This window comes from Muntiacus reevesi, chromosome 2, assembly GCF_963930625.1.
Source record: "Muntiacus reevesi chromosome 2, mMunRee1.1, whole genome shotgun sequence".
NCBI classification, from domain to species: domain Eukaryota; kingdom Metazoa; phylum Chordata; class Mammalia; order Artiodactyla; family Cervidae; genus Muntiacus; species Muntiacus reevesi.
The window spans coordinates 31,604,120-31,631,548 of record NC_089250.1 but is presented as its reverse complement, the minus strand read 5'-3'; the positions used below and the strand labels follow the sequence as shown (position 1 = coordinate 31,631,548).

At 42.0% G+C, this 27,429-nt stretch overlaps 1 protein-coding gene across 1 annotated transcript in view; it reads right to left on the bottom strand.

Annotated features, from left to right (window-relative positions):
• SLC39A12 (solute carrier family 39 member 12) overlaps positions 1 to 20,433 on the bottom strand; it is an 82,140-nt gene extending 61,707 nt beyond the window's left edge. The window contains exons 1-4 of the mRNA XM_065921212.1: positions 20,401 to 20,433; positions 18,750 to 19,083; positions 10,257 to 10,538; positions 2,290 to 2,497 (exon numbers count right to left, since the gene is read on the bottom strand). Coding sequence (XP_065777284.1) covers positions 2,290 to 2,497; positions 10,257 to 10,538; positions 18,750 to 19,010 — 751 coding nt within the window. The 5' untranslated portion in view covers positions 19,011 to 19,083; positions 20,401 to 20,433. The remainder of the gene's footprint in view (positions 1 to 2,289; positions 2,498 to 10,256; positions 10,539 to 18,749; positions 19,084 to 20,400) is intronic.
• Between the last annotated feature and the right edge of the window lie 6,996 nt (positions 20,434 to 27,429).

The following is a 27,429-nucleotide window of genomic DNA, read 5'->3' as shown; positions in this document are numbered from 1 at the left end:
GCCCTTGCTCAGAGGCAGATGTTAGAAAAAATGCCTCAGGGCCCCTGGAATAAGCATCTAATTGTACTGAGATGGGAGGGAATTCTGAGTTCTCAAATGCAAACAGGGCTGCTTTGTGTCCAAAAGAGTGATACTGAACATCTCTCACATTGTGTGGGTTTTTTATCTCAGGTCCATGATGGTTTCATATGCAGACAGCTCGCCTTGATCTTACAGTACAACTTGCCTCTAACCATATTCTGTACTCCAGTGATTGAGCCTTCAAGTGGCACAAATTTTTATTTGAAAAGTGGAGTAATTGCATTCCTTTGGTTGACATGGAAACTGTTCTGCTAAAACTCAATCACCCAAAATCTGAATTTCGTAATTCCTGTTTCCCATATCAAAATCATTCTCAGCACAGCATGCTTTCCCCTGGTCTCTGTCCTAGTGATGACAGCTAGGTAACACAATTGACTGGCACTTCAGCTTTCATCTTAAAGATTGTCTTCCTTTCTTTCTTTTTTAATTAGTCTATTTTTAATTGAAGGATAATTGCTTTACAATATTGTATTGGTTTCTGCCATACATCCTCACGAATCAACCATAAGAATACATATGTCCCCTTCCTCTTGAGCCTCTCTCCCACCTCCCACCCCATCCCACCTCTCCAGGTTGTCACAGAGTACTGGTTTCCCTGGGTCATATAGCAAATTCCCACTGGTTACCTATTTTACATATGGTAATATACATGTTTCCATGCTACTTTCTCCATTTGTCCATCCTCTCTGTTCCCCTCTGTGTTCACAAGTCAAAGCAAGAGTCCTCAACCTTCAGGATCTAATGCCTGAGGTGGAGCTGAGGTAATAATAATAGAAATAAAGTGTACAACAGATGTAATGCCCTTGAATTATCCTTACACCTCCCCCCTCTCCTGGTTCGTGGAAAAACTCTCTTCCACGAAACAGTGCCTGGTGCCAGAAAGGTTGGGGACCGCTGGCTTAAAGCATATAAAATGAATTACAGAAAAACACATCTGTCATTCAATTGGTTATACAAACAAGTCAGGGAAAGTTCTGCGCAGATTTGGATGACTCCTAGCTCTTGATCCCTTTCAGAGTTGGAAGATTTATCTAGATCATGAGTGTGCTGCTGGCGTCTTGGAAAATTTGTATTTCTCTTCTGTGTTGTGACTTCCCAAGAGGAAATATGTTGGCAAAAGCACCAGCTATGAAGTGACACATCAAGTCCCCTTGGTGTGTGCAGAAAGCAGGGCGTTCTAATGCAGATGAAAAAATTAAGTCATTTCACGCTTAATGTCTTGTCGAGTACAAAGAAATGTGTGAAACACACATTCTGATTTCATTCCATGATGTCCTATTTTATCTCAGATCCCTAAAACACTGGCAGTCACAAATGCAGCCAGGCCGTCTGTTTAACACGACACGACTTACTTTTATGGTTCCAAGCAAACTGCTACCAAGCCTCTTGTACCATTTGGAATACCCTTTTATCCTTCTACACAAGCAGTCCCCAACCCAGAACAGTTTTGTGGAAGACAATTTTTCCAGGGACCAGGTGGCGGGGAGTGGAGGGGGAGAGAGGTGGGAGGGAGGAGGTGGTTCTGGAATGATTCAAACACATTATTTTTATTGTGCATTTTGTTTCTATTATTTTATTACATCAGGTCCACCTGAAATCATCAGGCATTAGATCCTGGAGGCTGGGGACCTCTGTTCTACAAGATACCTTGTCACCTGTTGCCCAGCACTTTATACCAAAAGAGATAGTAGTACTAGGGTGCCCTCACTTGCAGTCATATCCAACTGTTAGCAACCCCACAGACTGTAGGCCGCCAGGCTCTCTGCCCATGGGATTTCCCAGGTAAGAACATTGGAGTGGGTTGCCATTTCCTCCTCCAGGGGGTCTTCCTGACCCAGGAATCGAACCTGCATCTCCTGCATTGGCAGGTGGATTCTTTACCACTGAGCCACCTGGGACGTCCCAATCAGTTCTAGCAACAGATCATAACAATCTCTCCCTTCAACCCTCTACCCACAATTTCATCATCCCTGTTCAAAGGTGCTGAGTTTTTGGTTTTGGTTTTTTTGCCTTATCACCCCACAGATGTCATAGCATGTTTGCCCTGACAAGGCCCCCTGGGCTGTCTCACAACAAGCTGAGATTAAAAGGGTGTTTAAAACATACCTGAACAAACTCGGTCACCACAATGCTTCCGCCTTTGTTTTTGTCACAGTTTATATTTAGTAGTTGTGACTTGGAAATGAAATTCATGAAAGGCATCCTTACCCGATAGGTGAAGAGTATTCGTACTATTCAAGGCACTGAAAATGTATTCTGTAAAATAGTCTGGGGGAGGCAAGTTTCTTTGTCCCAGACAAACGCCTTGGAGGGACAAAGCAATGATTGTCGCTGCCAACTGGGGAAGGGTGTTTTCATCGGCACCATCACTGCTTAGGATTCCAGATTTTTTCTGCAGCACTTTGGTTTCCATACACTGAAATCAGACACAAAGTAAAAAGGAAATGTTAACTTCTGAAGCTATTCTGATTAGAAAATCTCTAGGGACTTCCCTGGTGGTTCAGTTTTTGAAAATCTGCCTGCCAATGCAAAAGACACAGGTTCAATCCCTGGGCTGGGAAGATTCCACCTGTCATGAGGCAACTAAACTTGGGAACCACAGCTGCTGAGCCCTCAGGCCCCAGAGTCTGTGCCCCACAACATGAGAAGTCACTGCAATGAGAAACCCATACATGCACTGCATCAAAGACCCAGTACAGCCAAAAATAATTTTTAAAAAAAAGAAGAAGAAGAAGAAGAACATCTGGTGGCTCAGATGGTAAAGAATCCACCTGCAGTGCGGAGACCTGGGTGTGATCCCTGGGTTGGGAAGATCCCCTGGAGGAGGGCATGACAACTCACTCCAGTATTCTTGCCTGGAGAATCCTACGGACAGAGAAACTTGACGGGCTACAGTCCATGGGGTTGCAAAGACTGGAACACGACTGAGCAACTAAACACAGCGCAGCACAGCCTAGCATCATTTTCTAGTCTCAGATAGAACTCCATTTGGAAAATACTTGTTTCTTTCATCTGCCATGACACGGAGTTTTTCAACTCCCATCTCAGTGGTTCTTACCTATCTAATCTTCCTCATTATTCATTTAAAGATGTGTTTTCTCCAATGAGACTCTGGCCCTGACTACTTGTGAAACAGGAGGGACATGACATAAACTGATTAGAATCAAATATGTCCAAGATGGCAGATGAGTCAACTTGCTCTAGAACTTGAGCCTCAGTATATACTCACTGTCACACTCAGCAAGCTGACTGATACACCCACAGGTGCCACGACAGTTCTAAGGCAGACCATAAAGGTAAAAAAGTGGGCAGTGGCCCAATTCCTGGAAATCTCCACTCCTTCCCCAAAATAGCTGGACTACTCCTTCCATTCATTAGTCTATGAAATTACCCAGCCTTATAAAAACTGACAACCCCACACCCTGGTGCCTACATCCTCAGATGGCCCACACTGTGGAGTATGTTTCTCTCTAAATAAATCCACTTCTTAACTATCACTTTGTCTCTCATTGAATTCTTTCTGTGATGAGACATCAAGAATCTGAGCTTCATTAGTCCTGAGAACAGGTGTGATCTCAATTAAAATACCACATGTCTAAGTCCCAATCTGAGGTGCATGTTTAACGTTCATTCTTTCAACTGGTGAACTGTTTTTCTCCAGCTTCAAGTACAGCCTGAAGGCTGATAACATTCAAATCTATATTCCTGACCTTGACTTCAAGCTGACTCTGCTGTCTTATATGATCACAGAGCATGCTCCCTTTCACATCTGCCTTCAACTACTTGGTTCAGCTTCCTCCTTACCGACCAAAACTTACTCCAGCCACAGGCTAGTGATGACATGGATTCTCTTTTCAACTCCAAAGAGAGGTTACCCCAATGGTAAGATACAAAGGGAAGAAGAAGGATCCAAAACAAAAATGTGGGTCATCATCCATCTCACAATTTTTATAAATAATAAGTGAATCTACTAGTTGAATCATTGTCAAGTGTGTGTGTGTGTGTGTGTGTGTGTGTGTGTGTGTGTGTGTGAGTGTGTGTGTGAGTGAGTGTGCTCAATCACTCAGTTCTGTCCAACTCTTTGTGACCCCATGGACTGTGTCCCATCAGGCTCCCCTGTCCATGGAATTTTCCAGGCAAGAATGCTGGAGTCGGTTGCCATTTCACTCTCCAGGTGATCTTCCTGATCCAGCAACTGAACTCCTGTCTCCTGTCTCCTGTCTCCTGCATCTCCTGCATTCACAAGCAGATACGTTATTGCTGAGCAACCTTAGAAGAGGGGAGCATGGTGAAGGCCAAAGGTTTATTGGCATGTAATGGAGTTTGCCCTACATCCTGAAATCAACTGGAAGCCAAAGAAGAATTTTGAGCAAGAGATGGGAATAGAACTACAGGACTAGTGTGTTTTGATGAATTCACTCTGGCTACATGGTAGAGAACAAATAGACTGGAAAGGGAATCTGTGATTCCTAGAAGTACAGTTGGAAGACTATTACAGCAGTCCAGGTAAAAAACAGTGATGGTGATAATTGTAGAAAAGTCATCAGGTTATGGATCTCTTCAGGATGAAATAGCAGTAAGACTTGGAGTTATATTAGATATAAAGGTGGAAGGAATTTAGAAAATAAAATTTCTAGTTCGGCATTTATCTGCTGACCTATGAAGTGACACATAGAGACTGGGTCTCGCTGGGTTGACTTATGGTCATATTTTAAGTATGAGGTGCCTTTACCATATCCTTTAAGAAAAGATGCTGAATAGCTTATGTGGGTCTGGAGTTCACAGGAGTGTTTGGGATGGAGATACACTCTTGTGAGTCATCTTTAAGTATAGATGTGCTACCCTGGAGGAAGCATAGGGAGTGACAGGGGGCTAAGATCATGCCTGAAAGAGTATTAATACTTAAAATCTACACACAGTGAACATAGGGTTGTTTTTGAATTGGTAGGTTTTTTTCTCTTGGGTAAATACTCAGTACGAGTTGCTAGATCATTTGGTAGTTCTAGTTTTATTTTTTTGAGGAAGCTTCATTCTGTTTTCCATAGTGGCTTCAGCACTATAGGTAAGACATGGAAGAAACCTAAACATCCATTGACTGATGAATAGGTAAAGAAGATGTGGTATGTGTATATACCTGATGGCTCAGCAGGTAATCTGCCTGCAAAGCAGTAGACACATGGTATGCAGGTTTAATCCTTGGGTCAGAAAGATCCCCTGGAAGAAGAAATGGCAGCCCACTCCAGTATTCTTGTTTGAAAAGTCCCATGGAGAGAGGAGCCTAGCGGCCTACAGTCCATGGGATCACAAAGAGTTAGACACAACTGAGCATGTATGCATGTATACATGTACAAAGGAACATAAGGCAGCCATAAAATAAAATGAAATTTTGCCATTTGCAACAAAATGGCATTATGCTAAGTGAAGTAAATTAGGAGGCCAAAGACAAACACTCTATGACTTCATTTATATATGAAATCTAAAAAACAAGTGAACCAAACAAAACAGAAACAAACTTATGGAAATAGAGAGCAAACTGATGGCTGCCCTAGGAGATGGAGTGGGAGATTGGGTGAAATAGGTGAAGGGAAATAAGAGGTGCAAACTTCAAGGTATAAAATAAATTATGGAGATAAAACGTATAGCATAGGAATAAAAAAAATCTACACAGAGAAAGAGAGATGAGACTGCACAGGTGAAAATGGGGTCAGAGAGAAAGGAAAACAGGAATGCACAGTGTCACACAAGCCAAAGTAGAGACTATTTGAAGAGCTACATAAGCAACATCAAAGAAAGAACAGGTTCAGGAACAGAAATAATGACTTTCCATTTTAATATTGAATTTCAAGAGCCAAGGAAATAGCCAATGGAGAATTTTGAAAGGCAGGTGTTTAAATGAGTTGATGACTCAAAAGAGAAATCCTGGTATGCAGCAGAATTGAAGGTCATCAGTGTTTGGGAGTGCTTGACATAGTGTGAGTGAAAGTCACTCAGTTGTGTCCGACTCTTTGTGACCCCATGGACTATACAGTCCATGGAATTCTCCAGACCAGAATACTGGAGTGGGTAGCCTTTCCCTTCTTGAGGGGATCTTCCCAACCCAGGGATCGAACCCAGGTCTCCCATACTGCAGGCAGATTCTTTACCAGCTGAGCTACAAGGGAAGCCCGGCTTAAGGGATGGCAGGTCAAGTTCATCCTTCAAAGGAATAGCTGGACAAGTGAGAAGAAAACCAGGATATGGGTGTGATGGAAGTAGGAAGAAAAAACCATGAAATGTGGGATGACAGAAATCAATGAGTGACGGGATTTCCCCAGTGGTCCAGTAGTTAAGACTTCACTTTTGAATGCAGGGGACACAGGTTCAATCTCTGGTCAAGGAACTAAGATCCTACATGTGTTAGTTTCTCAGTCATGTCTGACTCTGCCATGGTGCCCCCCATGGCCCAACTAGGGTTTTCCATCTCCTTGCTATATGCTTGTTACTTGAGATGCACTCCCAAACACCGATGACCTTCAATTCTGCTGCATACCAGTCCAGATTTTTCTTTGAGCCATCCACTCACATACAGACAGACTTCATAGACTATAGCCTGCCAGGCTCCTCTGTCCATGCGATTCTCCAGACAAGAATATTGGAGTGGTTTGCCATTTCCTTCTCCAGGGGATCTTCCCAACCCAGGGATCAAACCCACATCCCTTATGTCTCCTGCATTGACTGCATACTATGTGGTACAGGTGAAAAAAAAAAGAAAGAAATCAATGAGAGAAAGAGGGCTTCATGGAGATGGGACTTGACTTCAAAAGTGAGAGCACAGAGCAGGACGTAAACTGTTTAGAAATACCATGTACAGGAGTGTGAGAAGGAGGAAGTGTGTTCATCAAATAAGGAACTAAGGGGAGGTTTACTATGTCAATGTTGCCTTGTGATACAGGACAATGGGGGGAAAGTGCTGATAAGATTTACTTACTGAAGTATATAGTTGGTTTACACTATTGTGTTTAATTTTTACTGTACAACAAAGTGACTTAGTTATACACACACACACACACACACACACACACTCTTTTTCATATTCTTTTCCATTATGGTTTAGGGCAGGGATCCCCTAAGCCCAGGCCACACACCAGTAGTGGTTCATGGTCTGTTAGGAACTGGGCCACATGTGAAGAGGTGAGCAGTGAACAAAATTGGAAACATCTCCCACCCTCATCCATGGAAAAACTGTCTTCCACAAAACCAGTCCCTGGTACCAAAAAGTCAGGGACTGCTGGTTTAGAGAACTGTATTCAATTGCCTGTTTTTTTTTTTTTTAAGTCTGTAATTGGTGAGTTTGGCAAGAGCCTCTTCATAGCTATGGTGGGGAGCAGTGTGGAAGGCTGAGAGGCAGTTATCAAACTTTAAACAAATTTGAAGAAGTAGCCAGAAGACTCATGAAGGACAGTAAGAAGTTAAAATAGCAGAGAGTGGGTACGGCATTGAGGTGGGGTGGGTTTTTCATGGAACCTGTAAAAGCATAATCATCTCAAAGTGCCACTGAGGACAAAGAAAGATTCTAAAGCTTGTTTCCATCCCTGAAGTCCTTAGGATGGGGTCACAAATATTCATGCTCCATATAAGAAGCAGGGTTAGTAGAAGACCAGGTACATTTACCATGGAAACAGCAAGAGCAGAAAGAATGGAGAAAAGTGGGTGCATTCAGACACGCAGGAAGATGAACCGAGTAGGAAGAGAAGGAAGGATAAAGGGATGTTTAGACTCTGCAGCATTAGGGAAGGCAGCTAAATCTGGGTATGACGGAGTAAGGTTTTCTCTCTTAATGAGCTGGTTAAGGCCCAGCTGGAGCTGCTGTTAGTGGTGTGACTTGAGACTGAGTCCTATGCAAACCGAGACCTGCTAGTCATTTTGGGCCTGGATTGTCAGAACCTTCTGTGACCTTATATGCTCTAGTCAGAGAGTAGCAGCCTGCAGTGAGGTGCCAAGAGGCCTGCTGCAAAAGTCCAAACTGATTTACATCCTAGAGGAACCCAAGTCCAAGTGCATGGGCCACAGGACCCAGGATCTGGAGACAATGATTTCTTCCATGAGATAGTTGTTCCAAGGTGCAGCACAGGGTTATGACTCATCAGTAGCTCAATTCTTCTTGACTCAATATAAGAATAAAGTAGATCTACATGTAATATTGAAGTAGTTTATTCTGTTATGCTGCTGCTACTGCTGCTAAGTCACTTCAGTTGTGTTTGACTCTGTGTGACCCCATAGACGGCAGCCCACCAGGCTCCCCCTGTCCCTGGGATTCTCCAGGCAAGAACACTGGAGTGGGTTGCCATTTCCTTCTCCAATGCATGAAAGTGAAAAGTGAAAGTGAAGTCGCTCAGTCATGTCCGACTCTTCGAGACCCCAGGGACTGCAGCCTACCAGGCTCCTACGTCCATGGGATTTTCCAGACAAGAGTACTGGAGTGGGTTACCATTGCTTTCTCTTTATTCTGTTACAGGAATGTTTAATCTCATATACACACACTCAGAAACTCAGGTATTTGCAGTATGCATTGCATAACCAGAAGTCTGCATTAAATATATACACTCCATCTGCCTTTAAATGCTGGCTTTCCATTTGCATTTAATATATATCAAAAGACAGTAACACACAGGAGGCTAAAATCCCAGTGGCTAATTTGAACTGATCTTGTATTATATAGATGTTGCAATGAGGAAATTCTCTGTAGGGACACCTCCTTATTTAAGTAGAAAATTGAATTCTATAAAAGAAACACATTTTCTCAATTGGAAATAGAAAAAATATATAGCCAAAGTTTTGAGATTCGTGTGATTTTGAGTTACTGAAATGATACCTACAAAGTCCTTAGTAAACTGTCTTTCCATTTGTACTGCCAAATATGAGAGAAATTAAGCCTATTCACAGCAAATTGGAGGGTATGTTTTCTAGCATTAAGTTGCAGCGTGTTTGCAGAGATACCTTTGAACCCCTAGAAACCAGAATTGAGGTCAATAATTAAAATTTATCAATATATGTTGCCACAGAGTGAATGTTTGTGTCATGCCCAAAATTCACATGTTGAAATCCTAACCTCCATGGTGATGGTATTAGGAAGTGAAGCTTTTGGGAGGTGATTAGATCATGAGGGTGGAACCCTCATGAATGGAATTAGTGCCCTTATATAACACCCCACAGGTCTCTCTTGCTCCTGCCATCATGTGAGGATACAAAGAAAAGATAACTTTCTGTGAACCTAAAAGTAGCCTCTCATCAGATACCAAATCTACCCAGTACTTTGATCTTCAACTTTCCAGTCTCCAGAAGCGTGAGAATAAATTTCTGTTGTTTGTAAGCCACCCGGTTTATGACACTTATATTCTATCAGCCCAAATGGACTAAGACACATGTCAATTAATAATTCAAGAGGGAAAAAAAACACATTCTGCTACACTCTTCAAAATGTGCTGATGGCTCAATTAATTAAGAAAATATGGCTTAAAAGAGTTCGTGTTCAGAGAATGTTATCAGCTCAAACTTTCCACAAAAAGCAAAAACGTAACTGAAAGGTCAGCTATTACTGGAATAGTAATGAGACAACAAGATGCTTGTTTCCTAATAGTGGGAGCTTTAAGAGAGGAAAAGACTTGGGATCGCTGAATATATGCAGCACCAGTCAAAAGCCACAAAAGAGATAATGTCTGTGCTGACTGTCATGAATAAGGCTTTTTGCAAGCTGCATCCTCCGGGAAGTAACTAATAATAAAATCATCTCTTCCCAACTCTTACCACCTTCTCTTTCTCTGGCCAGAAGTCAAGGCAAATAGACACACTGCAATCACTGCTAGAGTTCAGTCCTTGCAGACTGATCAAAAGCCATGAATCACATTCACTCTAGTGCTCAGGGGAACTCAGAATAGAGCTGCCTTGTTACCTGGCCTGTCGGCCCACCCACCCACGGAGCTTCTGGCTAAAACTCATCTGACAACCGATTATTTGTTACATTCCCCACTTCAGACTCAGAATTTTAAATTATGTTACAACATCCGACCACTAAAAAATACAACTACTTACCTCTCTAAGAAGTTTTTGAGCATATTACAAATATATTAGTGACAGAAAATCATGCTCTGAGACTGTATCTTAGCAGCAGAGCTAGTTAGCAATTCTGACTTTCTTACCTGGTTTCTGGAAGTGTCAAAGTACTGCCTGGTGAAAGCCAAAATATCTTCCGTCTCATTCTGTGAAAGGAAATAGGAGTCTTCATCCTGCCTGAGGCTGAGAAGGCTATGCAGGTAAAATGTATACTCCTTATTACTCATGTTGAGCTTAGAAGAACAAATCTCTTCCTGATGAATGATGTAATAGAGGAGGAGAAGAGAAACTCGCTGGATCACTTCCTCTTTGAGCTGATCCTCGAAATCTCCTCCAGCTATTAGTAACAGGGTATCCGGTTCAAAGCACTGTGCAAAAATTAATAAATAAAAATAAACAGAAAGCTTGACAAATAGTCCCAGAACATTAACCACCACAGAGTCTCTGATGCTTATTATTTTATGAATAGGAAGGAAAAGTGGGCAGTCTCAATAGCCCAATTCAAGTAAGACAGCCAGGGTTGAACTTTTTTTTCTTTTTTCATTTGAAGATATTTGTCCCCCGAAAAGAGAATACATCTCTTTGGGGACATAAGTTTATTTTCTTTTATTTTTTCATTTATTAGTTGGAGGCTAATTACTTTACAATATTGTAGTGGTTTTTGCCATACATTGACATGAATCAGCCATGGATTTACATGCGTTCCCCATCCCGATCCCCCCTCCCGCCTCCCTCCCCATCCCATCCCTCTGGGTCATCCCAGTGCACCAGCCCTGAGCACTTGTCTCATGCATCCAACCTGACTGGCAGTCTGTTTCACACTTGATAATATACATGTTTCAATGCTATTCTCTCAGATCATCCCACCCTCGCCTTCTCCCAGAGAGTCCAAAAGTCTTTATGCAAGGCAGAAAAAGAGACACAGATGTATAGGGTTGAACTTTTATACAAGGAAGCTCTCCCAGGAAGTCCTTATTTCCTAAATGCAGTCTTTCTGTCTTCAACTATGGTAACACAAGCTGTTAATTTGCTGCCTTGATTAAAACCAGCTGACTCTGGCTTTTAAAGTGATGCCCCATTCCATTTAGAATGAAATTCAAGCCCTTATAATTTTCTCTTCAGTCTGGCTTCTACCTACCCTATCTAGCCAACCTCATCTTATCCTCTCTCCACTGCTGTCACTTCACTTCTGCTTCTGTGACTTTCTGTCAGTTCCACCAGGCTCTATTCCACTTGATTTCCTGGGTCTCAGCTTCAAGGGCCAGCTCCTCAGGGATGCCTTCCCGGATACCCTGTCCAAAGTTGGAAGTTCCCATCCCTGCCCTGTGTTCTCTTGCACAGTGCCATTCAGTAGAAATACAACGCAAGCTACAAAGGCTAGGCACACTTTAAATTTTCTGGTAACGACATGTTTTGTTTTGTTTTGTTTTGGCTGTGCTGGGTCTTCACTGCAGTGCACGGGGGTCTCTCCAGCCGTGGAGCATGGACAGGCTCTACAGCACGTGGGCTCAGTAGTTGCGGCATGTGGGCTTCTCTACGTGGGGCACACAGGCTTAGTTGCCCCATGGCATGTGGGATCTTAGTGCCCTATATTGGAGGGTGGATTTTTAACCACTGGACCACCAGGGAAGTCCCAAGTAGCCACCTCTTAAACCATAAAAGAAACAAATGAAATTAATATGAATAATACATTTTATTGAAAGATACATGTATATACAAGATATGATCATTTCAACACACAATCAAAATTCTAAAAGGTGTCAATGTGCTATTTGACATCCTTTTTGTCACACTAAATCTTTGAAATCTGCTGTGTGGTTTACACTGACCAGTATATCTCAGTTGGGATGAACACATATTAAGGGCCTAACAGGCTGAGGCAGCTAACGGCAGCTCTAGCATTCACTATTTTTTCATTTTTTCATGGAACTAGGCTTCTGAGATTAATTTGTCTGCTTGTTTATTTTCTATTTTTTCTTGATGACAACTGGCCCAATAAGGCTGGATTTTGTCTGCTTTGTGCATAGGTCTATCCTCTGTCTCTAGCACCACGATGACACTTAAGAAGAGTGAAAATGGAATATGTGTGCTCAGTTGCTCAGTCGTGTCTGACTCTGTGACTCTTTGGGCTGTAGCCTGCCAGGCTCCTCTGTCCAAGAGATTTTTCAGAAAAGAATACTGGAGCGGGTTGCCATTTCATCCTCCAGGGGAATCTTCCCGACCCAGGGATCGAACTCATGTCTCCTACATCTCTCGTATTGGCAGGTGGGTTCCTTACCACTAGTGTCACCTAATGGGTACCATCTGCTTCTCCCTTATCCCACCTAAGAGAACTGATGTCAGCACCCTTCTGAGACTCAATCACTGCACCCTGCTGTTAACAGAGAGGTTGGTGGTTTGAGAATTACTAAAAATGCTTCCACGATGCTTTGTTTAGCAAGCCACAGACAGATGCCTGGCTTGTCTAATCAAGAAGTTTACTTGACAGAGAAAGGTGTTTGGAGAAATGTGTTGGGACAGTGAGAAAAAGAAAGACACATAGGTTGTAGAAGAGAAGATTTCCGAGCAAGACAAGAACTGTCTTTCTTCAAAGACACTCGAGGAGCTTCTGGGAACACTCCCAGGATCCAAGAAGCAGTCCATGACATGGCACCAGTCTCAGAGTGAAGGCATTAAGTAATACCTATCTCGAGCCCCACGGGAGCTGTCCCACTGTGGGATAATCTACTCGAACATCTTTCAATCTGTTCTCTGAGATTGAAGTTTCAGGGGATCTAATTCCATGTCTGCTGTGCGTCCCACTGGGTAACATCTGGAAAATACCATCTGAGTCAGAAAGAAACATGTCATCCATCTGTAAAGCAAAGCATTAATCACATTCTTCACAAGCCAGGAAGATTCCAAGCTCTCCCCAACTCAACTGCAAGGGGCCAAGAACTCAGCAAACAGGCGCGGGCTTCTCAATGAGACCAACTCTGAACGTCAAGGTTAAACTCAACCACCAAAACCACACCAGCTCTTTTCTGTTCCCTCATGAGCCCTAGAGAAAAATCGATGGGTTGGTAGCTCTTGTATGGGGCTGACACCAGGACCCAGGGAGGTGAGTCAGATGAATCCTTCTTTGGACCAAATAACCTCCTGAAGCTAGACTATCGGTAAAACTATTGTTCATACGGCTACCATTTACTGGAAGCCATGTGTCCAAGACAGAGCTAAGCACCTTCCACACTGAGTCATTCCTCAATGGATAAGTCTCCTGGTTTCTGGAAAGGGTGTCGGATAATCAATTTTTCAAAGAGGGGAAACATTGCATCATTTTAAATGGAAAAACAAAATGTGCCCAGTTTATATCATAATCCACCAAATATTTCTGCACAGTAGACAGCATTCAGAATACTAACTGACCAATTATTTAATGTATAATGAGTTAATAGGTATATTTATATGCAGTATGCAAAGATTTAAGTATGCACAGAATTAAGTATGAACTAAATTTTTCCTTCTATCAGGAAGAATACCCTTAGTATATGTGTAAGCCAAGTTTAACAGAGGGTGAGTAATGTACTTAAAGCCACACAGTTGATAGTGGCTGCCCAGTCTTAATTCCTGCTCTGCCATTGACAGGCTTTATATTCTCATTCCTTTGTTTTGTGTCATGGAAATCAGCTGTGGATCACCTATGTATTTACTCTACAGCCCCTTAGCTAGTAATTTTCTCTCCCTCCTGTTTGGTAGGGAAAAATTGGGTCAATTAGGAGGCTTGGGGATTGGTAAGGGTCTCATACCAATCAGTGAGAACACGGTATAACCAGAGGGTTGATTGGATTCACCCTGATCAACTTTTAAGTGCTATTCGGGTTGCTTGATAGCACTGAATAGATGGGAAGAAGAGCGTCAAGAACATATAGAACCTCCGTGAGGCCACCGGACCACATTTATGTGGCCCAGGTGTGGCTGTGTGCTGGTTGCACACAGCAGTGTCTATGGCCACTCTCCATCCCATCCAAGCTGCCTGAGACCTTGGTCCACTCATGGTTCCTTCTCCATTCTTTTGCTGTGGACCTTTCTAAAGGTGGGGAGAAGGGGTGTGGCATAGGTAGTGGAGGGTAAGAGCTGGGCTTTCCTGGGAGTCAGGTGGTTAAGAATCCAGCTTGCAACACAGGGGACACCTGTTTGATCCCTGGTCAGGGAACTAAGATCCCACATGCCACGAGGTAGCTAAGGCCACGCACGAAACTGCTACGTCCATGTGCCTCAACTATTGAAGCCCATGCATCTAAAGCCTGTCTTCCAAAACAAGAGAAGTCACTGCAGTAAGAAGCCCTTGCACCACTAGGCAATATCCCCCACCTTGCTGCAACTAGAGAAAGCCCGTGTGCAGCAACAAAAACCCAGCACAGCCAAAAATAAAAGAATAAATAAAATATTTTTAAAAGAGGGTAAGATCTGTATTTATGCAGATGGTCACGCCAGAATTAGTTTGTAAAATGCTTACAACTTGCAAGGTAAATCAGTTTCTCACTTTGAAAAGCTTTTAAAAAGTTGTGGAAGCATTTCATTTGTCTGATTAGAGAGTTTGGTCATCTTGAATGACCAGAGGTTTGCCTACTCCCTGCTTTAGTTTTTTAAGTCCAGCTGAAATGACACTTAATGGTGAATCAGAGGGCCATGGGCTGAAAACTTTGTGCTCTGATATTTGAATCTTAGACAAATTTCCTTAATTCGGAAGGCTGTGGCTTGAGGAAAGAACGCTGCAGGGAGAGTTAGAAGAGCTAACATAAGAAAATGTGGATTTTCTTCTGGGCACAGATGTGACAGAAGGCCTCTAGAGGTTGGTGGGAGGACTGGAATTTTCAGCTCATCACCACTAGATTTGTTTTTGTTGTTACAGTTTTCAGAAGTGCTTTGGTTGTGGTTTGAGAGAAGATGTTTAGTAAAAGTCTGCAAATAGTGGCACTCCATGGGCATTGGATCTGTCCCAGGCTCTGACTCCAGTGAACTGATTCTTTGTTAAAAAAGAATGGACTCACTCAGAAATAATCCACTGATTTCCTTTTAATCTTGTCAGGTGGAGGCATAAGGTTTAAGAGGGGGGAAAAAAACCCCCACAGATTCTAGGAATTAGTTTTTCAACTTTATAGGGAAATAAACTTTGGTAAAAAGACTACTCAAAATGTGAGAAGCATTTTCTACTCAGTAAAATGGACTACACAGATATTTGGTAGAAATTTTCTATGACACCCTGGAGTCAAATCAAATTGTCTTCTCCCAGCTGCTTAATTCACCTTTTTGTGTATTGCCTGTGTATTTCAAGCTCCAGCCTCAGCAACAAAGAGCTGTGTGAAATATTTCTTTTACACTAATGAAGCAGTTGTCAGAACCTGCAGGATAAACTTTAGGAATTTTAAACCAAGAGACATTTAGAATTTGATTTGAAATTGCGGGTAAATCTACTGCCTTCTTTAAGTTCTTAGATTTTTACAAGGTCTGCTTAGAAGGCAGGTGGGGGTTGCTAACAGTTGACTGTAAAAAATAAGAGGGAAATTATATTTCTTCCTTTTCCTTTCAAAGAAATATCTGGGATAATGTCAGCTGATGGTGGGCACTAGATTTTTATGAGTCTGTACTAGATTTAGTGGCAATTCTGAGTGACAGAAAGAAAAGTCTTAACTGAAAAGAGTTCAGATAAACTTGCTCCATAAACAAGATAAAGTTTGATGCTTTTCACACTTGACCCCATGGTAGTTCTGAGAAATCAGGGACAGGGAGGAAATTAAACACAGAACCTAAAGCACCAGTTCTCTTTGACTGTGTCTGAGAATCACCTGGAGATCTTGGTTAAAAACCACAAACCTCTGGGACAGCTGAGGTGAGGCTAAGGGGCAGGCAGGAAGGGTATGCTGAGGAAAAGTCTGATTTTTCCAGTCTGATGGTCCTTCACAAACACTGCTCCAATAGCCTGAAATGGGGTTGGTGCTGGACATTTCCGTGAATACATGTGGGAGAAGAGTTTGAGTTCCTAAATACATTCACAGATGGACATGTGATCTCACCAGCAGCCCCCAGGGGAGGGAATCAGCACCTCGGTGACTTAGCAGCTAGAAAGTACCAAAACAAGGGTACGCTCCTAATGTTGACTTCAAACCGGATTCTCTTCCCTTCACCATGCCTGAAACCCAAGCAGGATCACGGCTCTCATCTTTACTTAAGTACAATCCATTCTTTTGGAGTTACTTAATCCCTCATTAAATGTATTAAAACCCTCTTCTCACTCTTCTCATTAAAAGGAAAAAAAAAGAGCCACACTCAGGCAAGAGTGTCTATTTTTCAAAGACAGCAGCTTGAATGGATTTATTTTAAAACACACAGCACTCTCAAAAACTTCAGATCAGTTTTTTTAAAAATTCAATTTTTACCTAGATCTGAAATAAAATTGGGAACTGATTTCCTCCCCACACATTCAAGATACACTCTGATCTCTTTTTTCATTCATTTAAGGACATGATCTCACCCCCTTGCCCTCTTTATAATCAGAGAACTTCTGATAGGCACCCTCTCAATAGATAAAGTCCCTAAAAAGACAAAAATAAAAATAAAAAAAATTCAACAACAAGGTGAAGGTTTGTGGTTTGCACAGAATGTGGGTATTTGTGAAATCAGAGAGTTTGTTTTTTGTGTGTGTGTGAATGAACACAGATTTCATGGACTCCTTGCTTAGATCATGGGTGTTTGGGTAAACTAGATCCTTCTGAGAAGGTGAAGCTGAGATTTGCCTTTTTCCCCCCCAACCTCAGTCTCTTAGAAAAAGAAACAACAGCAGCAGGAGAGTAAAGGTGTTACAGTGTTTCACTTCCTGGGAATAAGAATTAATTCAAACAGAAGCTAAACTGGACAAACACTTGTATTTGATATTACTTCTGTAATACCACAGAAAACAAAACAAAAATGTACAAAACAACCTATTCCACCCCCCTCCAAAAATGGAGAACAATCTTGCCTGTTTACATCCTCCCCTTACCCTGCTAAACTAATATTTGACCAGCCTTAATAAGGCACTTCATGTCGTTAGAGGAGAACATTTCTCTGAAGCAAATTCTCAGAGGACATTAATAAGATATGACTCCTAGTTATTTCCGGTGGGAAGTCGTCTGTTGCTATATATATAAATTAATGTCATCACAGATGAGCTGCCTCTCACAACACATGTTTTCTCTGGGAACCCTTGGGAGTTTTACTAATTATTGAATTATTTATTGCTTGCACAGAGCAGAGAAAAATTCTGTTAGCCAGACCCTTCTGTCATGAAAAACAAAAAACAAAACATTTGGTCAGGAAATGTTTCCCTCAGAACTAAGCATGATTGAGAAAATCTGCCAAAACTTATTCTGGGGGGAAATGATTTCGCTTCTCTTATTTAGTCATGTTTTCATTTATTTACTTACTTATTTGTGAGGGCATCCTGAAAAAAATCTAATCGGTTAGGAAAGGGATGCTGAGAATGCTGTGGTCTGTTTTTTGTTGTTGTTGTTTGCAGTCATTTTTAAAAAAAAATGTTTTATTTAATTTGACTGTGCTAGGTCTATAGTCATGGCATGCAGGATCTTTAGTTGCAGCAGAGTTGAGGCATGTGGGATCTAGTTCCCTGACCAGGGATCAAACCCAGGCCCCTGCATTGGGAGCTTGGATTCTTAGCTACTGGACCACCAGGGAAATCCCTGCGGTCATTTTTAAAACATGGGCTCTTACTGCTGGGGATGCGCTTGTCAAACTCCCTTTCCCCCAATGGAGACATTCTGATTTTATGTTAAATGTTGATTTTTACATTAATTCTGATTTTACATTAAAGTGCCTTGCAGAGATCTTTTAAAAAAAATTCTGGGCAGATGAAATCTTGATCTCTGGAGAAGGAAATTGCAACCTGGGCATTTCGTGAAGACTGGCCAGGTGATGCTGATGGGTAGCCAGGGTTTGAGAGTCACTTAATAGACTAGAAAATGGCTGGAAAATTGGCCTCGGGGACCCTGGATCTCATTTCGGCCCCACTGATAGCACTTCCCTTCCCCAGTTCAGATTCTCCATTTTTAAGAAGGCACTCATCCAATTCATTAACTCCCCATGATACAAAATATTAAAACACACCTACCAATATTCAGGAGAAAATACTTAAAAATTCAATGTTAGACAAATAGTGAATGGTGTTGTATGCCTCAGAAAACAAGCAGCATCTATCTAACCAATCACATTCAAGGTCACTACAATAAAAAAGATTAGTAAGTCAGAAAGAAGAGGGGACTAATAGTGCATACCTGCAAATACATACTTCTAAGCCTGCGGAAGGGTTGTAGCAAGACTTATAGAAGGCTTATTATCATTTTAACAAAAACAAGTCCTCCATATCTTTAAATGCCATATGCAGAATACTGTATGATCTGGCATATGGGAGTTATTATACCGTAATGCATTGGTCACTCAGATATTGGAAGGTTTGTGTCTGATTTTGCTTTCCTGAAATAAGTGACTGGGAAATGCATGGCTCTTGTGAACACGCTCAGTCCCTGATCCCCTTCTATCACACTAACCAGATTGCAATCTCCTTGCCTTCCGTCTGTCCTCCGTGGGCATCCAGTTTTCTCCAGCAATATTCTGATGAGGCTTCTTGAGTGGTTCAGGGGACGGGGGTCATCAGCAGAGAGAACCCGTAGAACTTCCGTCAGTTGCCCTGGGTTCCAAGTACTGCTGCTGTCCTGAGTTGAGGGTTTTTCTGTCTCAGTCGAGGGATCAAGGCTGAGTAGAAGGAACAAGGGCACCCAGGATACAGAAGGCTTTGTCCAGAAGCACATTTCCACTCTTCCTCTACCCCGAATCTGCTTTGATGGAGGAGGATGGCTTGGTGTTCACCGTGTCAACTTGTAGCTGGAGGAATGTCAGTGGAAAGGGGGAAAATGAAGGCTTTAATTATTGTGCCTGCAAGAGGTTTGAAAGGATTCATTAACTGGTGGCTAAGCAGATTGGCAGTGACAAGCTGTTTCTAAACAACAGGGGATCCGTAAGTTGTTCATAACCCCCACTGGCAGGAAACTCTGGTGGGTTTATACTTTCAAACTGTACAACAGCCAAGAAGTGAGTTATATTGCCTCTCTGGGAACTAGACATAGAGTCAAAAGATAGGAAGAACACATTTCACTGCCTATCCTAAAGGTGCTACAAGTCAGAAGACCCAGATGTATTAAAAGATAACTAGTGGGAAGCTGCTATGTAGCTCACAGAGCCCAGCTCAGTGCTCTGTGATGACCTAGATGGGTGGGATGGGGAAGCGGGGTGAGGGGAGGAGGCTCAAGAGGGAAGGGAATATGTCTATACTTATAGCTGATTCTTGTTGTTGTAAAGCAGGAACTAACACAACATTGTATAGCAACTATACTTCAATTTTTTAAAAAAGAGCAGGAAACACTCCCCATTTTTAAATTGAGGTATAGGTGATTTACAATGCTGTATTAGTTTCAAGTGTACAGGAAAGTGATTCAGTTATACATATATATATTTTTTTTTTTTCAGATTCTTGTCTATTTTAGGTTATTATAAGATATTGACTATGTTTCCTATACTATACGGTAGGAATTGTTGTTTACCTATTGTATGTACAGTAGTGTATATATATTAATCCCAAACTCCTTATTTATCTCTCCATACCCCCAGCAGGAAACATCCTCATTTTAGCCCATTGATTTATGGGCCTCATTCGTGAAGTAAGTCAATAAAAGTAAACAGAAAATAAATTTGAACACATTACAGATATCACATTGAGTCAGAAGATTTTCAAAAAGGAAAGGACAAAAAAAACAGTAATGTCCAGAAAATACTGGTTAGTTTTCAGCTGATTAAAAGTACAAACTATCTTAGAAAAGCAAGAGAGTTTTAAGTCCGCATGAAGCATGATAAATCCACATATTTGGGGCTCACTACAGAAGTGAAAAGGACAACTTTAGAGCCAATCAGCTTACTGGAAAAAAAATATTAATCTCTTCAACCGATTGCTTAAGGAATGCAAAATGTTAACAGCATCTCATGGCAGATCTTGGCCCAGAGATGAGCTAAAATGGCTGTAGGGTAGTAACAAAAATACTAGGATTACTTTTATGGTTTAAAAAGAGAAAGCAAGTTTAAGATTCTTATGTTAGCATTTTAAAAATGACAGAGGATGATACAAACATTTCTAAACCCAGTGCTTACCTTCAGAAGAAAGATAAATGATTATTTATCTGGAGCTCTGTGGCCTTTTAAATCTTGGAGGGTATTTCGTGGTTACAAAGTCCTCTGTTTTTAAAATTCCTTGACTGTGCGCTGGGAGCTAGAGAGGATTATTTCAGCCCAGAAAAGTTTTCAGTTGCTATGGAGAGTAACAATGAAGGTGGATAAAAGTGAGAACTTTCTGTCTGGCTGATTTTCAGGAAAATCAAATCGGTGTCGCTAATGAACCCGACTTTTTATATCAATATTTACCAATTGTCTTAGAATTCTGAGAACAACCTTAGAGTTTCTTACAGTCACTTGCCCTTTAAAGAGTAGATCTAGGTCAAACGAGTTCACTTACAGGATGGAAAGGTTTTCATGTTAAATCAAGATTTCTTTTATTCCTCAGATGATTTTGTGATAACTGCTTTATCCACACTCAAACCAAAGATTTGTTAAAAAAAAAAAAAAAAAGACAGGCTCATTAGAGCTTTATTTTATAAGGTACAGGATTTTAAACAATTTCAGGCATTCTTAAGTACATTTTTTTGGGGGAAAAAAAAAGCATTTGCTGGAGGAAATTCTTACCTGGGATTTAAGTGGGAAACTTTAATTAGCTGTGTATATTTTGATCTCAGAGTCTGTGTTAGAAGTAATTACATCATGCCCTCTGGTGCTATGAAACGAGTTCTTACTAACTTATTAGGGAATAAATGACTGAAAGAACAAATGTGGTAAATTTTATAGGAGGTAGGAGAAGTTAAAAACCCAAGATTTCAAAGTGGACATGGAAACAACGCAGAGGCTCCAGAGACACAAAATGAATCTGAAAAGTGTAGGAAAAGGAGAGAGATTTCTGAGTTGGGTTCTCAGGTGGTGGTTGGGGAGGGAGACCAAGGCAAAAAACAAAGAAGGTGAGATAATTGTTCTCAAACCTTCATCGGATATGAAGATTGGGAACAAGAGTGAAATGATCCTAGGACAATGCTGGTAAGCCTGTTAGAGATACGGAAGGCCAGCGCTTCCAGAAAACGCCCGGCTGCTTTTGACCCACACATCAGGAAACACTCAAGATTTATCTAAACTGTCAGGGCCGTGGCCTGTTTCTCTCGAAATCTCTGGGAAGATATTCCTGAAGTAGAGTCTAAAACCACGCGTCCAACAGAGGAGTGAGGAGGTGGTCAAGACCTTCCAGCCGTGGAGGTGGATGCAAAACAGGAAATGGACTCAGGACCAGAGAGGGCACCTTGGGCAAAGTTCCCCGCAAGCTCCTGCTCCCCACCTGCTGCTGCCCATCCAGCGGCTGGAGCCACCTGAGCATCATTTGTAGGCTCTGCCCCATCTCAGCCTCAGGGACTCGCTGAGCCGGTAACTAAGTAGCCCAAAGTCTACTGAGCGAATTATCCAGTCCTCTTGTCACCTGCTGCTTTTCAGAACTTCAGCTTTGCCTTATTTCTGGAATTAAGCCCTTGCTTCCTGGCCCGCTTCCAATCATCAGGTCCCCAGATCGGCCCTCCCTGCCCAAGTCCCTCCGTATAATTTTCCAGGTTAGAGCAGAGCTGCATCTTGATTGGCTATGAAGTGGTCCTGGGAGAGCGCCCCCTGCTGGAACTTTGAGATCTTTCTCCTGATTCCCAGATGGATATCCAGCCTGAAGTCCTGTGTTTCCTAGTCTCAGATGCCCTGTGGCTAGGGATCCTCCCCTCTTAGAGCCCCAGAAAGTTACCTCCTGCAGGAATTCTCAAACACCCATTACTAGTCTCAGCTGATCCCAGCACCTCCACCAGCACACCCAGGAGCTAAGAGGCTCTCAACTAAGCGAATTTTTCCCTCAGGTCACAGTCTGTATCATTTGCCTGGAGGCTTGCTCTCCCCTCGAAGTCATACCTAAGTCAGCCACCGACCAGATTTCTCTTCCTGCCCCAGAGTGAGACAGCCATTAGCAAGGGCAAGGAGAAGCCTTGGAGGAAGGCTGGAAGGCAGGCAGATCCCAAGGCAGGAGGAAGCACTTGGCTGAACAGCGAGGTGTCGCTTTCTTCATCTGATCTGGGTTATAGTTGTTAACTCTTCATCCCCAACCTGCCTGCTTTCCCAACAAGCCTGAAATCAACCTTGCTTAAGCATAGTTATATTTGCAATCCAAACCAACCTCTGGGGATAATGAGTTTCAGGTGTGAATTAATCCCCTTTATGTACAAAGGAGGAGCTCATTGAGTCCTGGTTGATATTTACAAGGATTTACTAATTTGGAAATAACTTTCATCTGCTGTAGTATCTCCTGATAAGTTGTTGTTTATCACTAAGTCCTGTCCAACTCTTTTGCAGTCCCATGGATTGTTGCCTACCCGGCTCCTCTGTACTCCTTTTCCTAGGAGGAAGCTGTATACGTCAAAGCTGTATATTGTCACCGTGCTTATTTAACTTATATGCAGAGTACATCATGAGAAACGCTGGGCTGGAGGAAGCCCAAGCTGGAATCAAGATTGCTTGGAGAAATATCAATAACCTCAGATATGCAGATGACACCACCCTTATGGCAGAAAGTGAAGAGGAACTAAAAAGCCTCTTGATGAAAGTGAAAGAGGAGAGTGAAAAAGTTGGCTTAAAACTCAACACCCAGAAAAACTAAGATCATGGCATCTGGTCTGATCACTTCATGGCAAATAGATGGAGAAACAGTGGAAACAGTGGCAGACTTTATTTTGGGGTGCTCCAAAATCACTGCAGATAGTGACTGCAGCTATGAAATTAAAAGACACTTACTCCTTAGAAGAAAACTTATGACCAACCTAGGCAGCATATTAAAAAGCAGAGCTATTACTTTGCCAACAAAGGTCTGTCTAGTCAAGGCTATGGTTTTTCCAGTAGTCATGTATGGATGTGAGAGTCGGACTATAAAGAAAGCTGAGCACCAAAGAATTGATGCTTTTGAATTGTGGTGTTGGTAAAGACTCTTAAGAGTCCCTTGGACTCAAGGAGATTCAACCTGTCCATCCTAAAGGAAATCAGTCCTGAATATTCACTGGAAGTACTGATGTTGAAGCTGAAACTCCAATACTTTGGCTACCTGATGCAAAGAGCTGATTTATTTGAAAAGACCCTGATGCTGGGAAAGACTGAGGTGGGAGGAGAAGGGGATGATGAAGGATAAGATGATTGGATGGCATCACCGTCTCATTGGGCATGAGTTTGAGTAAACTCTGGGAGTTGCTGATAGACAGAGAGGCCTGGAGTGCTGCAGTCCATGGGGTCGCAAAGAGTCAGACACGACTGAGCGACTGAACTGAAGTGAACTGAATTGAGGCTCCTCTGTCCATAGGATTTCCCAGACAGGAATACTAGAGTGTGTTTCCATTTCCTTCTCCAGGAAATTTTCCTGACCCAGGATCAAACCTGCATCTCCTGCTTAGCAGGCAGATTCTTTACCACTGGGCCACTAGGGAAGCCAATCTCCTGATATACAGGGACTTTTTTTGTGCTGACGCAGGAAGACGTAGTAGACAGGAGGTGGAAGGGAAGCTGGAAGACGTTAATCTGTCCTACCTTCAGCTCCAATTCTTTGCTGTGCTGTGTGATCTGAGTTTCAAACTTCTACTTCATATCAACATTGGAGAAGGCAATGGCACCCCACTCCAGTACTCCTGTCTGGAAAATCCCATGGACGGAGGAGCCTGGTAGGCTACTGTCCATGGGGTGCTAAGAGTCAGACATGACTGAGCAACTTCACTTTCACTTTTCACTTTCATGCATCGGAGAAGGAAATGGCAACCCACTCCAGTGTTCTTGCCTGGAGAATCCCAGGGACAGAGGAGCCTGGTGGGCTGCCGTCTATGGGGTCACACAGAGTCAGACATGACTGAAGCAACTTAGCAGCAGCAGCATATCAATATAATGCCTTGACCTGGAAAGAATTTAAAGGGGCCCACCAGGTAACATGAAATACAAGACGGCAGCCACTTCAGAAGAGACTGAATAAAGTGCAGAGCCATCATGTATCATTCTGGGTGGCCATGCACAGTTTTGCAGGTTGTGTACTGTACAACCCTAGGGATCATCATTCACTTTTATAATCATCACAGATTTATAGATTTATTACATGAATATTCCAGCAAATGTCCTGAGGAAAGGAGGCTCTGAGCTCGTGGTAGGACTGCGCGTCTCTCTCTTCTTCAGCTTCCAGTTCCCTCTGTGTGGGGCCATCTCTGGCAGTCAGATGAGGTCCTAAGACTCTGAGCTACTTCTGGGCCTTGCTTTTCCCCCTGTCCTCCCATTATGCTGTCTTCTTCCCTCTTTTCCAAGACTCTAACCTCCCTAAGTCATAACTAAATACAATTTATTAACATTTTTGAATTGTCTTTAATGCCTAGGCACTGGGCTAAGTAACCTCACATATTTTCTTATGTGATTTCAACTGAACCTAGTTAATTTCATTTTCTAAAATTGATTTTTGGCTGCACTGGGTCATCATTGCTTTGTGAGGGCTTTCTCTAGTTGTGGTTTTCGGGCTTCTTGTTGGGATACCCTTCTCTTGTTGCAGAGCGTGGGCTATAGGGTGCACAGGCTTAGTTCCCCCGTGGCATGTGAGATTGTACTGGTCAGGGGTTAAAACTGTGTTCTTTGTATTGGCAGACAGATTCTTAACCACTGGACCACCAGGAAGTCCTGAACCTATGAACTTCTCACTGTGCCACCAGAAATCCAGGCCTGTATACATCAAACTTGGAGCTTATACCAGCAAGCAACTGTCTGTTGGAATGTGATTCCATTTTTATTTGTTATGTCTAGGCAACACCATTATGGCAGAAAGTGAAGAGGAACTAAAAAGCCTCTTGATGAAAGTGAAAGAGGAGAGTGAAAAAGTTGGCTTAAAGCTTAACATTCAGAAAACTAAGATCATGGCATCTGGTCCCATCACTTCATGGGAAATAGGTGGGGAGACAGTGGAAATAGTGTCAGACTTTAATTTTTTGGGCTCCAAAATCACTGCAGATGGTGATTGCAGCCATGAAATTAAAAGACACTTACTCCTTGGAACGAAAGTTATGACCAACCTAGATAGCATATTAAAAAGCAGAGACATTACTTTGCCAACAAAGGTCTGTCTGGTTAAGGCTATGGTTTTTCCAGTGGTCATGTATGGATGTGAGAGTTGGACTGTGAAGAAAGCTGAGCACTGAAAAATTGATGCTTTTGAACTATAGTGTTGGACTTGAGTGTCCCTTGGACTGCAAGGAGATCCAACCAGTCCATCCTGAAGAAGATCAGTCCTGGGTGTTCATTGGAAGGACTGATGCTGAAGGACTGATGCTGAAGCTGAAACTCCAATACTTTGGCCACCTCATGCGAAGGACTTTTCTATGACTCATTGGAAAAGACCCTGATGCTGGGATGGATTGGGGGCAGGAGGAGAAGGGGACGACAGAGGATGAGATGGCTTGATGGCATCACCGACTCGATGAACATGGGTTTGAGTAAATTCTGGGATTTGGTGATGGACAGGGAGGCCTGGTGTGCTGCAATTCATCAGGTCGCAAAGAGTCGGACACGACTGAGTGACTGAACGGAACTGAACTGAACTGAGGCTTCTTTTTACAATGAATAATGGGCTAAACAAAGGAAACAGGCAAAAGCTCATCATAAATAAAATAATCTTTTCACATATAATTCATTATATAGTATTGGGTAAGTTTAAAAAAAATTTTTAAATAAAATTTAAAAATTCATGTGATATAGATTTTTCTTAAAAAGAGAAAAAAATAATAATGATCTGCTACATTTTGATTTTTGAATTCTTCCCAAGACTCCTTCAGCACAAAAGTTCTCAGGGAAAATATTTTCTTCAGAAAAAAAGTAAAACTTTAAAACAAATAGAACTTCAGGCTCTCCTTTTCTGTAATACATAATAGGTCTAACCACTAGGCATTTGAAACAAACACTACTCCCTCTTCAACTGTTTTCTCAGAGGAAAATCTGTATGTTCAATTGAAAGACAGCATCTACAGGGTAAATACTAGAGTCTTAACCATCTCTTGATTCTGTGACATCACTGTATCTCCAGCAGTTAGAAAATGTCACCTGTTTTAAATGTTGACATTTAGATGATCTTTGATTTGGAAACTAATAGTAAACATGATTTTTAAAAAACACATATTTTATGTGCAACTTTCAAACAATATTTTCTTTTCTTTATGAAAACCATGTATAACTACTAATAAAAAAAGATATCTAAGAGCATTAAAAAAGAAAAAAAAGAGGATGGTGTCTCTGCCCAAAATAACAAATGGATTATGTTATATGCATAGTTTTGAAACAGTGCTTTTACTGTTATATTGTGTAAGACCTGCTAAAAATGGCTTTATTAGTCATTTCAAAAATTCACCTTTTGGAATATTATTCCACCATAAAAAGGAAAGAAATTGGGTCACTTGTAGTGATGTAATTGAAACTAAAGTCTTACAGAGTGAAGTTGAAAAAAGAAAAACAAGCATCGCACATTAACACATATATGAAGATTCCCTGGTGGCTCAGTAGTAAAGAATCCACCTGCCAATTCAAGAGACACAGGTTTGACCTCTCTGTCGGGAAGATCTCCTGGGGAAGGAATGGTAACCCTCTTCAGTATTCTTGCCTGGGAAATCCTATGGTCTGAGAAGGCTGGCAGGCTACAGTCCATGACATCATAAAGAGTCAGGTATGACTTAGAGACTAAACAACAACACATATGTATGGAACCTAGAAAAATGGTTCTGATGAATCTATTTGCTGGGCAGCAATAGAGATGCAGACATAGAGAATGAACATATGGAGACAGGGGTGAGGAGGAGGGGGTGGGACGAACTGAGAGAGTAGCATTGACATATACACACTACCATGTGTGAGACAGCTAGCAGGAAGCTGCTATGTAGCGCAGGGAGCTCAGCTCAGTGACGACCTAGAGCGGTGGGATGGGAGGAGTGGGAGGGAGGTTCGAGGAGGGGATATATGTATACATATAGCTGATTCATGTTGTACAGCAGAAAGTAACACATT